Below are 18,582 nucleotides of genomic sequence, written 5' to 3' on the forward strand. Positions count from 1 at the left end.
CTAGGAGAATATTGTGTTTGTATTAATTTTTTTAGAAATGTTAGAGTGCCAATGGGTAAAATTGACTACTTTAAAGTTAAAAGCATCTCTTTTATTATATATGTTGATATCCAGGTCTAAGTAATTGGCTGAATAGTCATTATTATTTGTTTTCTCCAGGGTAAGTTCTGAAGGGTAAATACCAGCAAAGTCCTGTATAAATGTAGGGTAGTTGAATACTAATAAGTCATCAATATATCTGTAAAGCATTTATGTCTGAGGGTAGAGAGGTCTCAGACCAGTATAGATATAGGTTAGCTAAGGCACAGCTAGCAGGGCCACCCATACGGGAAACCTTGGGTTTGTAAGTATACAGATTTACCATAAAAAATGTAATTATTGGAAACGCAAAGATTTATGAGATTGTTCCAATAAACTGAATTACGACCAATAACATGTTTGTAGTTATTGTAAATTTTATTCAAGACTGATTTTAAGTTATTTAGGTCTATGCTGGTCAATAGACTATTAAAGTCAAAAGTTTGAACATGAGAGATGTTGCCAGTATTTTGAGCAGAGGTTCCCAAACTTTCTCGGTTCATTGCGCCCTTAGTGTCCCAGTAATTTTTTCACGGCACCTCTAGGCCAAAAAAAATACCTAACACAGTGGTTTTTGATCTTTTAATATATACCTATATAATAATTTTATTCTTTATATATAGAGGTACTAAATAAAGATCAATTATAGATCACCACAAAATTAAAAATATACGGTACAATGGATGCTGTACACCTTTTTATAATAAAATTTAAAAAAATAATAATAACTTTAAGTAACTTAAACCCAAATTACTCGGCACCCCGGTTGAAAACCACTGATTTAGAGCATTAATAACTGGTATATTATTATTAATTATTCTACTATCAGGAAGGATGTCCATAATAGGTTTAAGTAACCATTCTAAAGTTTTGCCAGGTTAATGAGAGTAACTGTACTTGCAGGAAGTGATGAACCTGAAACCTGTGGGGTTTTTGTGGAACTTAGGTATGAAGTAAATATAAGGAAATTTGTAATTATTAAAGCTGATTTTTAGTTTCTTGCTTAAAGCAATTAACTTCTTTGTAATAATACTGCTGTTGTTGGTGATGGACTTGTAGGTGGCACTGGAATTTAGTTCTGCATTTAATGTTTGAAAATAAAAGGCTTTATAGATTATGGCATAATTGCAGGAGGCTTTATCACAAAAGTGATGATAAAATGCTGTCAATTGTTGTTTTAATGTGGAAAAATGGAATTTTAATCCTGCAGATGGTTGTAGATGTGGTAATGATAATGGTAATTAATTCAGTTCTAGCTATGATGCTACAGCATTATAGCTAGAACTGAATTAATTCAGTTCTAGCTGGAAGTAGCTAGAACTGAATTAAACCACGTCGCTTATTGGAGGCTTGAAGTGGTGAAACCCATGTTTAGTCTCTAGAGCAAAGTTTCTGCCCCCCCCCATACTTCTCCTTCAACCCATGCACGGTACTAAGTACTATAGGTTTTGATACCTTTCGTGTTTGGGGTTTTCATAAAAAAAAAAAATAGTTCTAGCTTCATAGTTGGAAGGCTTCAATGGGGATGATATGATAGTAAGCTTAAAACTTAAAAGTTTAAAGCTTAAAACTTAAAAGTTTAAAGCTTAAAACTTATAAGCTTAAAACAAAAGTTAAGCAGATCATGGTATAACTGTTTTTTGAAAAGTTTAAAGCTGATTTTAGAGTATAACCTATATTTGAAGCCATAAGCCATGATGCTTCTGAGTTCCTGGTTAGGTATAATATCTAAATTGCCTGTTATGACCAAAGTGTGTATCAACAAACGGTTGGAAATTGGCCTGATGGCAAATACATCCATTGGAAACAGGTTCAAGATGTTTGTAATTATAGACTGAGAGTCCAAAAGGTTTAGCATATCTGAATCTGGATATAATGTTCAAGTTTTGGCAGCCAGCTGGAAGCTGGTCAGTAGATTTATTAATGCAACTATTAATGTTGAAAATTTCCGGGCAAGTATTATATTTAAACATGACGGTAGTATTATCTTGGTTAGTCATATTGGTGTTGGATTTTAATTTAAATTTACAGATATCTGTTATAAGGTCAAGTAAATGTTTAGATGTGAAATTAAAGGTAAGGATGAACCTGTAAAGAGCATTTAGGATGCTATATTTAGTACAAAACAGCAGATCACAAATCTCTGTACACTGAACTGACTGTTGTCCCATTCAGTGAGTGTCTGTTGAAAGTCATCCAGCTTGTATTTATGTGTAGTAATGATGATACTGTTGGGTTTGTGTCTCCTAAAAGGTCTAGATATACCAAGGCCTTTGGTGACTTGAAATTTATCATATATGCAAATATCTGTATTATTTATGATGATTTTATGATTTAACTTATTATCAAGTCCACATGGATAGAGAGTTTTTAATACTTCTTGTTATTTTGGGCATTTTGCTAGGATGGAAATATAAATGTTGGTAAAGCAGTGTGACTGGAAGTGATTGTACTCTATTTCTTGCTCAGAGTTATGGACGTTGCAGTTATTGTAATTCTTGATATCAAATCCATGTAGGTTAAGCCTGAGGTGAAGTTTATTATTATTAGCCATATGGTGCAAGGATGTGTGTGTGTGTGTGTGTGTGTGTGTGTGTGTGTGTGTGTGTGTGTGTGTGTGTGTGTGTGTGTGTGTGTGTGTGTGTGTGTGTGTGTGTGAGAGAGAGAGAGAGAGAGAGAGAGAGAGAGAGAGAGAGAGAAAATCAGAAGTAGAAAGGAATCATCAAGGAAGAGAAGAATGATGATATCCAGCTCAGGACCCTGGGTTTGCCAAGCCATACTCACCAGATGTGAGCCACTGAGGTTTATTTCCAGTTTGTCCTACATATTTCATATTACAGGTTCAGCAGGTTAAAAGATAAACTACATTGCTGCATTTGCAGAATATTGGTTCTTCAGTATTGTTAGAAACATGCTGTGGATGCATGTATGGGCATGTAAGACAGAGCTTGGTACAGCATTTTTTAAATTTTAGATAGGAGTGGGGATGATAGGAATCGGAGGTTGTAACTTCAATACAATTCAGGCTAGAAGCACTGAATGCTGTTTTGCTCTGTGTGGTGTGGCTGGCGCATTTGACTCATTTGTTTAATTGCTTACTTCCCCGTCACACGGGCGTGGTTCACTTTGACCAGTTCACACCTTCCCCCCCATACTCGGGGTTACTTTAACTGATATAAATATATAGAGAGCTATCGGCTAACTTCTTTGGTCTCCGATACAGCCCTGCATTCACTACACTCAGCTAATTTCACCGACTCCTGTCTGATCCTACAGTAAGTTGCCATAACTTAACTTTATTCTTTTGTCTTAAGATTACTCTTTTTTTTTACTTTGTTTAAATTTCAAACTGGACAATTTGCCTTTATTTAAATTTTTAATTCAAACTTTTATTCAATTTTCCTTTGCAGGATTTAATCAGTATTATTTTAGCATAATTCTGCATTTTACTTTTATTTATTTATTTATTTTTGAATTATACATGCATTCTTCTTTTTATTAATTCCTTTTTGGTCTCTGTTGGGTCGGCTATGATGTATACATTTCATACATACACATCATAACAGAAACAGAGACCTTGCTTATTGCTGTGGTTCCTTCAGTTTTGGCTGCCAAAGATGTAGTTAAAATCTTAGGAGCTACAGCATTAAGTACTATTTTATTATTTTTATGTCAATATTAATTTTCTTTAATTTCAGGTAATCCGCCTTTACTTTGCAGGATTTTCAATTTATTCCATTGTAATTACACTGTATAAAAACATTATGGGAATCCTGTTGTCTTCTCAAAACTTTACTAGACAAGTTGGACAGACAACTTATGCGATTGAGACCTGCTAATATTCATAAAATCAGACAGATGCCATACTATAGTGATTTTCTCTTGTAGTGAATCTGAGTCCTCATTTTGAATTTTAATCAATGTTTTGAAATTTAACCAAATCAAAAATAAAAATAGAATACTAAATATAATAAATGGGATCTTACGATTATATTTCAAGTCAGGAAATCTCTTACCTGAGATATTTTCCAGGAATAACTGCATCCACGTAAGATGTAATCAGAATAGTTGGAAACTGTTTCAAAGACCTGCTTAAAGGAAGCGAACAACCTTGCAAGAAGACAAAGGAATAAAAATAAGCTTTTACCCTAACTCCATGCATGGCAGATAATTGAGAGTATAATGGGAGAAGATTACCCAAAGGTTGATGGGGGCTTTTCGTCTATACCATCTTCAAAGGGGAAGCGAGCACGTGTCGAAGGCTGCATATATAGCCCTGGCACATTCCATCGTCATATTTCAAAATTGTGGGGGGGAGGGGGTGGAATGTGTAGACAAAAGGAAGAGAGCAGCAGCAGGATAGAAGGAAAATTCCCACCCCCTCGTATTTCACTAATAGTTTTGGAATTTGAAAATCTAGGAACTAAATACAGCTTAAAGGTCATTTAGAGGAAAGAATATGAAAGTTTCCACTTGGAAATCAGGGTGCGTGACTACCCCATCCCTGTTAGTAGAGGTCCTGAATGGGGGGGGATGTTATATTTTATTATTAAACTTGAACCCGTAGGATATTTGTTTTAGATCCCACTCCTCTGAAATTATTATTGATCTATGTATGTTTATTGATCATATGGCTAGAGTTTCACCGGTTTCTAGCTTAAATTTTGTGGCTTCTTGTCTAAGATTATGGTATTTTCAAAGGATGGGTAATGTCCTGTGTCTAGGTGGTGAGTTACAAATTCAGAGCTAAATTTTTATGTCTGGTCTATTTTTTCTTTATTATTTGAGGCTACTTTTAAGCTGCTTTTGAGTTTCTGGATTCTGTTATGTAATGATTTTCTCATGCTGCCTATATGTGTATATATATATAATTATACATATATTTGAATAACGTTTAAAATACAGTGGATTCCGGTTATTTGGGCCACCGGTTAATCGGGGCAGCCGTTTATTTGGGGCAAATCTTAAAAAACAGAGCCCAATCAAGAAAATAGCCAGGGTTTACTTTGCTTAATTGGGACGACATGTTGTTTAATCGGGGCAGGAGACCGCAGCACTGGAGATTACCCTAAGATTGTCTCCGACCGTACCACATGGTTCAGTCAGATTTCTGGAGGTCACAACCATAAAACAATTAGCATTCGCCAGTTTATTGGGCTTTTCTGTTAGCGCAATCTATTATAAATGGATAGTCAACTCGATCTTATTGAATATGTGATAATACCGACAGCTGGAATGCTGTGGGTTATTATGGTGAAATGTGTTTACACTTCCATGGAATCTTCAATCATATAAAAAAATTAATTTTCAAATCTTCTCTTCATTCCTATTTTTAAAGCTTCGTAACTTGTTACTCCGTTCTCACTTGCACGTATCATCGTGTTACTTGCAATTTGTGTGTGTGTGCCGTGTTCTTTGTTACTGATTACTTATCTTTTTACTGTTTTAAATTTTAACCCCCACCCACAAATGTCAACTAGTTAGTATGTACATATTACAGTACGTATTAATTATTCCGATTTTCACATATCATTTAATTTTTGAATTGGTAAGGTAATAAATGGTAAATTTGTGTTTAATATATCTTTACTTTTATAGCCTGTGGATAACATTCCTCCTATTTTCACTAATTAGAATCGCTGTTTAATAGAATTAAAATTCAATTCACAAACGTGATCACAATGACCGGTGCTTACTACACATCGTATAGTGAACGGTACTTTACTATGGTGATGCCATTGTAATGTGATCTGATTGTACAGTGAACCAATTGTAAAGCGGGGGTCCATTGTATTTTTAACTATTTACGTGAAACTTCGGATAATTGGGGCAGCCGCTTAATCGGACCAAAATACACTAGTCCCGATGTGTCCCAAATAACCGGAATCGACTGTAGTTGGAAACTGAATAAAAATAAACCAAAAATTCAAGTCTTCTGCATTGGCGGTTTGATCTGGGGATCGGGTGGCGGACTGATCTTTCGATCAACTCGCCTTTGCAGCAATTTGACTAGGGATTGAAATGCAGCGATTCCCTTACCATTATTGTCCTTGTGGTCCTTTGTTGAGATGGGGAATGGATAGCATCATCATATTCAGCTTCCATACATTTCTGAATAAGTTTTGGTCCATTCCCTTCTTTAGTCAAAAATTTGATGATCCAATCTCATATTTCATGATATGTTTTCCATGTTTTCTTTTTGGTTGACTACTTTAAATCTCAGAGAGGACATAAGAAAATTTAACACAAGAAAAGTACAACAAGCATTAAGGGAAAACAAAGGATTTAAATCAGCAGCCATAAGCAGTAATGCAGAAAGACAAATGATACAGAAACTGAAGAATAGTGATGGTGCTTATAAATAGCAGAAAAGGCATAATTCAAATAGAAGACTACTATAAAGAGTTATACAAGGAGCGAGGGATTGATGCAAGCAGTGGGGAAGATGGATCACAAATTAGCAATACGTACAACATACCTGATATCCTTCCTGATGAGGTAGAACATGCATTGAAGAAAATGAAGAATCAGAAAGCCCCGGGGGAAGATGAAGTTACTGTAGAGTTGTTAACATTGGGAGGAAGAAACATGACACAAAAACTGGCAAAACTCTTCACAAAATGCATTACAAAAGGTGTGTCTAAGGAGTGGAATAATGCAATCATAGTTTTGCTGCATAAGAAAGGAGATAAATCAGAAATTGAATATTATAGACAAATTAGCTTGTTATCCCACATCTACAAGTTGTTCACAAGGGGCATTACTAACAGATTAGAAAGAATTGATGAGAATCAACCGCAACAGCAAGCTGGCTTTAGGACAGGATTCTCAACTATGGATCACCTTCACATAATGTCACACCTAATGGAGAAAGAAAATGAATATAAAACGCCATTATGCCTGGCATTTGTGGATTATGAAAAGGCATTTGACTACATACAGCATAAGGCAATGCTTCGGGCAGTGGAAAGACAAGGCATAGATACCCCATATATTATGATTTTGAAGAAAATATATGGGAATGCTACCTCCTTTATTAGACTAGACAGGGCACCTCCATAGCCAGGTGGGAAGGAGCAGCAGTGCGTAGCACACGCTTCTTGATTAGACCGGAGTTCGAGCCCGTCACCACCAAATACGGAGGATGCGGAAAGGTCAGGGAATGAACACCGCATATTCCCGGAGCAATATGGCCTTAGTTGCTAATGCTCCTAAAAACCAAATAACAAACCAAAACTTAGACTATACAAAGACAGTAGGAAATTTAAAATCGAGAAAGGAGTTCGACAAGGAGACAATATCTCCGAAGCTGTTTACTGCTGCCCTTGAGGAAGCTTTCAGAAGATTAGACTGGTCACAGAAAGCAGTCAATGTGAATGGAGAGTACCTAAACCTTTTACGATTTGCAGATAACATTGTGGTCATAAGCCACGATCCCAAAGAATTAGAGGAAAATCTTAATCAGTTATGCACAATTAGTAAGGATTTTGGACTAAAGATGAATAATGCTAAAACAAAAGTAATGATGAACAAGTATGCCACAGAAAGGCACATAATGATTGAAGGAGCAGTAATTGAAAAGGTGGAGTCATATACTTATCTGGAACAAGTCATTAGCTGTAATAATGATAAATGGCTGGAAGTCAACAGAAGAATAAATTTGGATAGATAGCATTCGGGAAATATAGTCACATACTGAGGAGCAATATCCCAATTTGTCTGAAACGTAAAATAATAAACCAATGTATACTCCCCACCATGGAAGTGAAACTTGGGCACTCACCAAAAGAATGGAAGAGAAGCTGAGAACTACACAGCGAAGAATGGAACGAATTATATTGGGAATCAGACTGTTAGATAAGAAGAGAAACACATGGATTAGGCAGCAAACTCAAGTAAAGGATATTCTTATCAAAACTAAAGAACTAAAATGGTCTTGGGCAGGACACATAGCTCTAAGACATGATGACAGATGGACTAAGAAATTAACAGAATGGTACCCAAGAGGAGCTAGAAGAAAACCTGGAAGACAACAGCGGAGATGAAATTCATGATTTTGTGGGTAGTAAATGGATGGCCATTGCACAAAACAGAAGGAACTGGAAAGTTGCTGGAGAGGCCTTCATCCTGCAGTGGATTGAAAATGGTTGATGATGACTTTATATCTTTTCTGTATACTAAGCTCGATATGCACAAATAAGATACAGACATTTATGATAAAAGTACAGTTTTTTTCCCCCATATCAAGTATATTTATAGCAGAGGTACACAATTTACTGAAAGCCCCCCATATAACAATAGTAGCACTATCATAACTACCCCAACCTATGACGAGGAAGAAAGGAAGACTAGAGAATGGGGGTGGCTCGTGCAATTTACTATCACCCCCCAGCCATCTTGCAACCTGGAATCTGTGGAGATCTGCCAGACCAGTCAAATTTTAACATCAAATTCAAAAATTTCTAAATTTGATGTTAGACAAAAAGGTGCAATGACAAACAGCCTAAACATAAAAATTAGCAAGACAGATAAACTCTATGTAATAAACATACATAGCGTTTATCTTTTATCCCTCTATCATTATAGTTGCCAATTAAATATTCTTTACCATATCTTGATGATTCACATAACTTTTCCTTTTTACTTATACATGTTGCAGAAGGTGCCAATTTTGTTTTAAAAAACTCTTCTTGAGATATGAGTAACTCTTCATCACTGTCCCTTGCAGTTGGTCTTTTAGGAAACATATCTAAGGGGAACAAAATAATTTTCAGTTGAAGCGTTGAGATCACAGGCTGTGTTAAGAAGATGAACATTTTCCAGTTTATATATTATTTCAGAACAATTTGCTTGAGTAAGAAATGTTAATGGTTAACTTTCTCATTAATATTTATATATTGTTTTATTTATTGACATTTCATTGATCTTTATTAATTAAATTTTACAGGTCCTATACTTCATGATAAGCCAAGACACAGTAGAAGATATAATAATAACAGTATTCCTAAAATCAGAATTAATAAATTAAAATACCATTAAACTTTAAAATATCAATGGTATCCACATATCAGAAATCTTTATTGCAATAATAATAATAATAATAATATTGCAATTTTGCCCTTCATGGCCACCAGGCCAGTGGTTAACTATGATAATACAGTATGTAAGAGAAAAGTTAAAATGGATAAATAATAATATCAGAGAACATTCAACAAATCAAACATAGGGAAATACATATATGGAAGCATAAAATGAAGCACAGTTCAAAGTACAGTACAATTAAATACAACACAATATACAAATATAATATAGGTGAGTACAGTAAACCCCCGCTATTCGTGGTATCTGTATTCGCGATCACTGATTTAATATAAAATGAAACCTAAAAAAAAAAAAATGTGGATTTTAAAGCGCCGTGAATATTTTCAGCCATAAAAATACATAGGCGTGGCTAAAATTATCTTTCCCGGGGAAGAGGGGTGACAAAATTGCGAGCGTGGATGTTTCTCGCTAATCCTTCTTCAGTATGTGTTATGCACTTGTCATGAAACGTTTGCTTTTAATTTATATGCTTATAAATTGAATAAATTTATCAATTTATAAATTTATATGCTTACAAAAGTGATAAATCTACCATTTTGCAGTGTAAAACAGACTTTTTCGAGTGTGTTAACGGAATAAAGTGACTTTATTGTGGACAAGTTCTTTCTAACCCGTACAAAATTATGGCTACGAATAACAAGGGAAATGTGAAAAGATCAAAGAAGGTGATAACATTAGCGAATAAAATTGAGTTATTAGATAAAATTTCTAATGGTGAAATTGTCTCCTCAGTGGCAAAACATTATAAAATCAATGAGTCAACGGTACGATCAATCAAAAAATTGGAAGCAAAAATCTGCTGTAGTGCCCATGAAAACGCGCTAATTGCTTCAAAAATTTGCTCTGTAACTCGTGATGTTAAATTAGAAAAAATGGAAAAAGCTTTAAATCTGTGGATAGAAGACCGAACTCAAAATAAAATTCCGTTAAGTTCACTCATCATTCGTTAAAAGGCAAAATACCTTTATCAACACTTTAGCAAAACTGGTGATAGCACTGGCGGGATAAGTTTTTTAGCTAGCAAAGGCACTGGTTTGAAAGATTTGTTTGAAATTTATAATAAATATTACATTTAATATTAAATTGTTTCTTATTTTCATTTCGATGCCATATGCTTGCATTTCACTATGTACTGTCTATGTACATAGTCATATTATGAAGGTACATATAATACATACATAGACAAAATTTTAGATTAGTTTTTCTTGTATATTACATACTTTGGAATGGAACCCCTTTATTACTATGGGAGCCATAACTTAGTATTCGCGACATTTCTCAGGAACGTAACCCCCACGAATAGCGGGGGTTTACTGTACAAATAATTTTATATTGCAATACAAAACAAGTAATGATACAGATGTTTATAAATCATTTCTCTATGTAGAAGAGTGAGTCAAACCATGTATAAATGCCAGAGATGTACAAAGTTTCTCATTACTCATCATCATACTGAATAAGTTAGTAAGCTTCCTTCTTGGCAGATGAAATTGCATTAAGAGGAGCTTCGAGGAATTTCAGGTAGAGATATACAACTCAAGGATGTGGCATCTGTACTGCTTGTCACAAGCAGTACAGAATATTTACAGAATAAGATCAGTATCAATGACTGGGTATGCGACAGCATCTGAAAGGGCAAAAACCTATTGGGCAAGTGAAGCTGGCTGAGATGTCAGCAAAAAGTTGGAGTTGCTCTGAGAGAAGACCGAAGGTTCCTCCAAGAGCACCAGCCTCAGAATGATGGTGCAGAAATCTGGCCAACAGTCATGGTACATAAAGAAATGATATTCAAATTTTAGACTACTGTTTCATAAAGCAAAAGATATTCCCATGTAATAACCAGACTTAGCCTCATTTGAAATATGTGTGTTTACAAACCTCCCTCTTTCAAATGCTTTTTTCATCTGTATAAAAAAAAAGGGAGTAAGTGTGTATATATAATATATACAATTTTTTTTATACAAGTACTTAATATTAAGATAGTTTCCACACCACAGAATTTATATTAAACTACATGCACCAACTACATTTCTGAATCAACAAGACAATCATACTATCAGGACAATAATGGAATAATTAAAATGAATCTAATGACAGGATTATGCAAATGATCCAAAAACACAGCCAGTACTCACAATTTAATATCGTGTTTGTGCATACATTAAATTGCAATGTATGGATGCTAGGACTGCACCTCTATATTCAGCACAAAAAGACATATACTTACTTTCTTTTTTAATGGATAAAGTGGTTATGGTGAATATTTATAAATTATTTTCCTTTTACATCATATCAGTAAGTCCCTTGATGCATTGATCCCATATTGTGAATGCACTTTCCCATAGTTTCCTTAGTATTGCATTACTATAAATAAAAAAAAAAAAAATTGCTCCAGTATATTACTATTTATTTAAAGAGTATATGTTATTACATGTCTAGCAGGGATTACATTTTTCTAGCAGGGATAAGGAGGTGATTATCCCCTTGTATAAGGCAATGGTCAAGCCACACCTTGAGTACTGTATACAGGTCTGGAGGCCTCATTTTAAGAAGGATGTAGAGCTGTTGGAATGAGTACAGAGAAGGGAAAAAGATTAGTAAATGGAACAAAGGGTTGCTCTTACGAAGAAAGGCTTAAGTTTTGCAAATTACAGTGTCTGGAGACTAGGCACCTGCAGGTTGATCTGATTGAGGTGTATAAAACCTTGAATGGTCAATGCTCATGCTCAATGCTGATAGGATTCTTCCTCTTGCCTAGAATAATAGGCAGAACTGGACAAACATTTGGAGCGAATTAATGGGTGAAATGAGAACGTGATGTGTTTTTTTTTTTTTTTGGCTGATGCTATATAAGCTTGCTTTCTTGCATCATGCACCCTTGCTAATGCTAAGTTAATCAGTCAGAGTTATAAGTGTGTGAGTTAATGCTAAACTTGTGCACTTTTTATAGTTTTTTGTACTAACTGAATTTGGATATGCTTTTAAAATATGTTTATGTCAGTGCATTAATTCACCACATAACTTGTTTTGCATGCAGTAATGATTATTCAATTAAAATTTCATAGTCAGTCTCTAGTATAACATATGAACTCAAATGAAGTGATTGTGACGAGAAGTGGACTTATCACATATGCTGCACTAATTGTGCTTCATAGCTCAAGGGCTGGTTAAAAAAAATAAATGCAAAGTAACAGCAATTTGCTATTCCCATGGTGTGAAGGAGTCGACCAGTCATGTCAATGACTGGTACTTTTGTACAACTCAAACTGAATTAAATATTCTTGTGTAAGTTCTATATAAGGCACAGGCAAAGCCTTTGGAATCTAGGCCAAAGGAACAGAATATACTGCAAAAAGATATAATTGCATTTGTATTTTCTATATGACAAAAAGGGCACTCGTCATATTTTGATACAGAAGATTCACTTTGCTACTGTAATGATGTTGATAGATGCCACTGGATGTTGTTATTTTGGTTTTTAGGAGCATTAGCAACTAAGGCCATATTGCTCCGAGGATATGCGGTGGTCATTCCCTGACCTTTCCACATCCTCCGTATTTGGTGGTCATGCCACTGGAACAGAAAAAGGACCAAAGAATGGATACTTTTCATTGGCTGTTTGAAATAAATAATAATAATAATAATAAGCTAGAGGATATCATGAGAATGACAAGGACATTGATGACCAAGAGCCATCAACATCACCTGAAGTCAGCTGTGGAGAGACTGACAATAGCTCAGAAAAGAGGAAGGGCCCTGATAAATCTCACTGAGCAACAGAAAACTGCGATTGCTAACCTGAAGGATTACTTCCAGAAACACATGGCAGTAATCTACCAAACCATAAAGACAATAGACAAGAGGTATACTCCACTCAACCTAAGTGAGGAGTCCCCTCCAACCCAGATGGCGCAAACAAAGCTAGAAAGATGGGCAAAGAAATGCCATGGCCGACACTATAATGACCTCTATTAAGATGACGGACAAAATTGCTTCCAATGCATGGCTCACGAGTGGGACACTCTTTCCCTGAGACTGAAGGATTCGTGCTCGTCATCCAAGCCCAGGTAATCAACACCAGAAACTATAGAAAATATATCGCCTAGGAGCCTGGAGTGTCAGATGGCACATGTCGACTATACCACCTAGCCTCAGAAACGATCCAACACATTGCTGCAGGATGCAAGGTGATCACCGAGCACCTTGCATCCTGCAGCAATGTGTATACATGACCACGTAGCCAGGATAATACATCAGAAGCTAGCAAGGAAATACCAGTTGGTCGAAGAAAGTGTACCGTACTACCAGTATGAATCCCACGCAGTACTAGAGACACCAATCCACAAGCTGTACTGGCCCCGCGCCATAATAACGGATAAGACAATCGGCACACCCCACACCGGACATAACCCTTGTGGACAAGAAGAAAAAGGCTATTTATCTGATGGATAGAGCCTAACATGGCAACCTCCAGAAAACCCATGAGGAAAAAATCAGGAAGTACACGAACCTAAGACATGAGATCAAAGAGATGTGGCATATTATTATTATTAGCATATGGTGTAAGGAAGCCAGAGGCTTATGCTGCACCAGCTAAAAAAAAAAAAAAAAAAAATTCTGAATTACCCTGAGAGAGAGAGAAGAAGAGGAGGAGAAATCAAAAGGGAATCACCAAGAAAGAGAAGAATGATGATATCCAGCTCAGGACCCTGGGTGTGCCGAGCCCATACTCACCAGACGTGAACTCCTGGGGTTAAATTCAACAAGTAACGACTATCACGATTGTGTCAACCACTGGTACAGTGCCAACGACCCTACATAACAGCCTAGAAACAATAGGACTCCCAGAGAACACCTTTAAGGAACTGTCTGATGTTACTCTCTACCTATAGGATAGTCAGAGAGTTCCTCAACCAACAGTAACACCAGACATAACAACCACCCTGTGTACTTGATAGCAATATCTGTCATGAGGTGGAACCCCCAATGAGAGAGAAATAATATGAGAGCAACAATAATAATAATAACAATAATAATGATAATAATTAAATAAATAATATAATAAATAAATAAAAGTATCTTTAAAAATACATCTAAAAACTGCACTACTCTACAATGGTACATCCATTTGTACCATCGGTTATACAGTCCACATCAAAGAATCTAATGAGAATGGAACTTATCTTAAGAAACATAGCACAATAAACAGAAGTAGTACATCTGCAGAGATTTTGAAGTTAGCATTAGCATTAGCATTAGTAGAGGCATTTGATGCAAGAAAGCAAGCTTATGCAGCATCAGGCAAAAAAAAAAAAAAAAAAACTCACTTCCACTTCACCCCTCTGTTCGTTCAAAATACCTGTCCAGCTGAGCCTTAAACTTATTTAGGCTATCAACCTCCACCACAAGGGATGGAAGTCTGTTCCACCAACCAACCACCCGCTGGCTAAAGGCAAATTTCCACACGTCTATCCTACATCTGTCTTTCCTCAATTTGAATTTATGCCCTCTCAGGTGATTTTTCTGAGCAAGAGGAAGAATCCCATCAGAATTGAGCATGCTTAAACCATTCAAGGCTTTATACACCTCTATCAGATCACCTCGCTGGTGCCTAGTCTCCAGACACTGTAATTTGCAAAACTTAAGCCTTTCTTCGTAAGAGCACCTCTTTGTTCCATTCACTAATCTTGTTGCCCTTCTCTGTACTCGTTCCAGCAGCTCTACATCCTTCTTGAAATGAGGCCTCCAGACCTGTATACAGTACTCTAGGTGTGGCCTGACCATCGCCTTATACAATGAAATAATCACCTCCTTATCCCTGCTGGAAAAATTCCTGTATATCATTGACAATACTCCATGAGCTACTCTTGCAGCCTGTCTGCACTGCTCAGAGAACTTCATATCTGCCTGCACAACCACCCCCAAGTCCCTTTCATTCTCTACCACTGTCAGTGTAGTACCACAGAGTTGATACGTTGCTCTGGGGTTGCTGTTTCCCATGTGTAGTACTTTACATTTGTCAATGTTAAACTTCATTTGCCACCTCTCAGCCCATCTGCTCAACCTTTCCGGATCCTGTTGCAGCAGCATAGTGTCAGTAGTGTCCTTGACAACCCTGCCAACCTTTGTATCGTCGGCAAACTTGGACATTAAGCCCGATATACCATCATCAATATCATTTATAAATACAGAAAACAATAATGGACCCAACACTGAGCCCTGAGGGACTCCACTAATAACATCAGTCCACGATGAGCAGTATCCATTGATTACCACTCTCTGTCTTCTCCCCCTCAACCACCCCTTTATCCATAGCAGCAATTTGCCTCCAATGTCACACTGCTCCAATTTGTGTAGCAGTCTTCCATGTGCAACAGTATCAAAAGCCTTTCTTGAAATATACTTGAAATCCAAGTATATAATATCAGTTATTCCCTGCATCCAGTTCTTTTGTGACTGCATCACAGTATCCAATCAAGTTGGTCAGGCAAGACTTCCCCTTAACAAAACCATGCTGTGTCTGAGCTATAACTGAAGTCTTGTCTAAATGATCCTGCAGTGCTTCTTTAACCAGTGCCTCCATTAATTTTCCTGGAACAGAAGTTAAGCTCACAGGTCTATAATTACTTGTGTCAGCCTTTGATCCTCCTTTGTGAATTGGGGTCACATTTGCACATTTCCAGTCTATGGGTACCTCCCCTGAGTCCAAGGAAGCTCTCATAATTATGGCTAAGAGTTTGCTTACTTCCTTTGCTGCCTCCTTTAATATAACTGGATAGATCCCATCCACCCCGGGTGCCTTTCTTGTGTTTATCTTCAACAGTTTCTCCTCCACTTTACTCTCAGTTATTTCAAGATTCTGTAGCTTACTGCTAGAGTTGAATAGACCTCTGGCATTCCCCTCGCTGAATAACTCCTCATGTGTGAATGTCGATGCAAAATATTCATTTAGTTTGTTAGCTACCTGAGCAGGATCATCAACACTTAACCCATCAATATCAAGTGGACCAATCTGATTCATCCCCTTCCTTCTAGAGTTTACATAAGTAAAGAACTCTTTGCTGTTTTTCTTTGCATCCCTTGCCAAGGATTTCTCGTAATCTGCCTTCGCCTGCCTAACCTCCTTTGTAACTTGGTTGCATATCAACTTGTATCTATCATAGGCTTCTGTGTCATGTGTTAATTTGTATGTATCCCATGCATTTTCTTTCTCTGCCATATGCCTCATTAGTTCATCTGACATCCATTTTGGCCTAAACCTTGAACAATATTTCTTAGTTGGTATGTAAAGCCTAGTAGCTTCCAAGATAAGTTCTTTGAATGCTTCCCATTTTGAATTTGCTGTTGGTAACATCATCAGTTGGTCCCACTGTATAGAATTTAAATACTGTCTCAGTCCATCGTAGTCGCCTTTACGGAAGCAATAACCCTTCCCTTTACCCCTAATGGTAGTTACCTCTTTGAGTAAATCCCACTTCAGCACACTGTGATCACTGCCACCTAGTGGTTCATTTATCTGCAGATTCTTAATGCATGAAGAATCACTGCTGATAATCAAATCAAGAGTATTACTCCCTCTAGTTGCCTCCCGAACATGCTGATGTAGAAAACAATTATCCAATAAATCCACAAAAGTCCTGCTAGTGTGTGAGTAACCAGCCCCCAAATTCCAGTCAATATCTGGGAAATTAAAATCTCCCATTATAAGACACTCTGATTTACTGGCCCACTCTATTTCCCTGTACAGTTCCTTATTATACTCATCACAGTCATTAGGCCTATAGCACACTCCTACACTCAATTTTGATCTCCCAATGTTTATGTCACACCAAACTGACTCCACACTGCACTGTCCAGCGATGTCGACTGGCTTCACTTCCTTGGTTTTTATGTGTTTCTTAACTAATAGCATAACCCCTCCTCCCTTCCTATCCTGTCTATCCTTTCTGTAGACGTTGTACTCCCCAAATTGCAGTTCTGCATCCCTTATATCTGTGTGACACCACGTCTCTGATATCCCAACAATATCTGCCTTCGATGTTTTGAGCAATACCTCAAATTCATCAAATTTATTTACTAAACTCCTAGCATTGATGTACACGCAAGTATACCTGCACCTGTTTCTCAGGTGCAGGTATACTGAGTTATCAGGATTCTTCTTGCCAATCTGGCTATACAAATATTGTCGCTTTTTGAGTGAGTGGGACAGCTGAGCCAAAATCATTCATTCGTAATGAATGGTTGGGGGTTGATTTTTGGCTGTCACGCAAATCATTTACCTGAGTAAAAGTGTCATCTATAAGCCATCAGTTTCTAAAACAAACATCGTATTACTACTAGGTAATATCTGACTTCAAATTTAGATTCAGATCAAAATCTAAGAGAAGTAGCATGAAAGGTGCTTGACACTGGAAGAGGTGAAATGACAGTGGGAAACATTTTGCCTTTCCTCTTATAAAATATATCTTGGAAGGCAAATTAATTAATTTTTATTTTTACCATGCCCTACAACACTACATCGATTGAATATTTATTGTATTGTGCAATGTTTACTGTACAGTTAACATTGCACAATACAATGCCAATGATGAAACTATAAAAAAACCTTCATCATTAGAAGCCTTCAGGGAGGTGAGCACTTTAAAACCCTTCAATTATCTCTCTCTCTCTGCGCTTAGCTTATATGAACGTCTACCTCTATATAGTTTTTCCAACTCTGGTAAGGGCATGGGATGCTAGAAATCTCAAAGAACCTTGAGATTTCGGGGTCTAAAGGGGAAAAAAAATCATAGCTTCCATTTTAAAAATCTTGGAAATCAGAGAATCGCGGTTTAAAATAAATACAAAAATCAATACAACCTTACCTATAAAGGATTAATAAAACTTTCGTTGTATGAAATCCGTGGATTATAAAACACGTGTTATAGAAAGCATGTTATAAATATAACTATGAACAAAGTTTTCATATGCAATCCAAATACATCATCGTTTCAATAATCACGCCGTTTCCTTTCTTTCTTTCTTTCTTTTTTCTTTACAGAGAGATAAATCAGAAGCAACGTGCGCTTTACACAAGGATAATTTATTCTTTATTTGTTTACCTTTTGGATTAGTTTGCTTTCTTGGCTATAGATGGCATTGTTTGGTTAAATTGTTGTTTGTTATTAAAGTTTGGGCACATGGACTACAGCGGCCATATTGTGCTTTTATGCTTTTAAATTAATACGGTGTATAATAATTTAAAGTTTGTAAGTTTTTAGAGGTGAGAAAACATCTTTATCTTCTCTAGAAATAAGAGAAGTTCATCTAGTTTTGCTTCATTTCCCAAGACATGCTTCATTGTTATAGGGTCCTGTAAACTTAGCATTAGCATTAGCATTAGCATTAGTAGAGGCATTTGAT

At 36.5% G+C, this 18,582-nt stretch overlaps 1 protein-coding gene across 1 annotated transcript in view; it reads right to left on the bottom strand.

Annotated features, from left to right (window-relative positions):
• Window positions 1-18,177, bottom strand: part of LOC150084737 (RNA polymerase II-associated protein 1) — a 630,471-nt gene extending 612,294 nt beyond the window's left edge. Inside the window, exons 1-2 of the mRNA XM_090376342.1 lie at window positions 18,045-18,177; window positions 8,687-8,827 (exon numbers count right to left, since the gene is read on the bottom strand). Coding sequence (XP_090232468.1) covers window positions 8,687-8,825 — 139 coding nt within the window. The 5' untranslated portion in view covers window positions 8,826-8,827; window positions 18,045-18,177. The remainder of the gene's footprint in view (window positions 1-8,686; window positions 8,828-18,044) is intronic.
• Window positions 18,178-18,582: the final 405 nt, after the last annotated feature.

Source organism: Mastigoproctus giganteus, chromosome 6 (assembly GCF_048544385.1).
Source record: "Mastigoproctus giganteus isolate SK-2022 chromosome 6, ASM4854438v1, whole genome shotgun sequence".
NCBI classification, from domain to species: Eukaryota; Metazoa; Arthropoda; class Arachnida; order Uropygi; family Thelyphonidae; genus Mastigoproctus; species Mastigoproctus giganteus.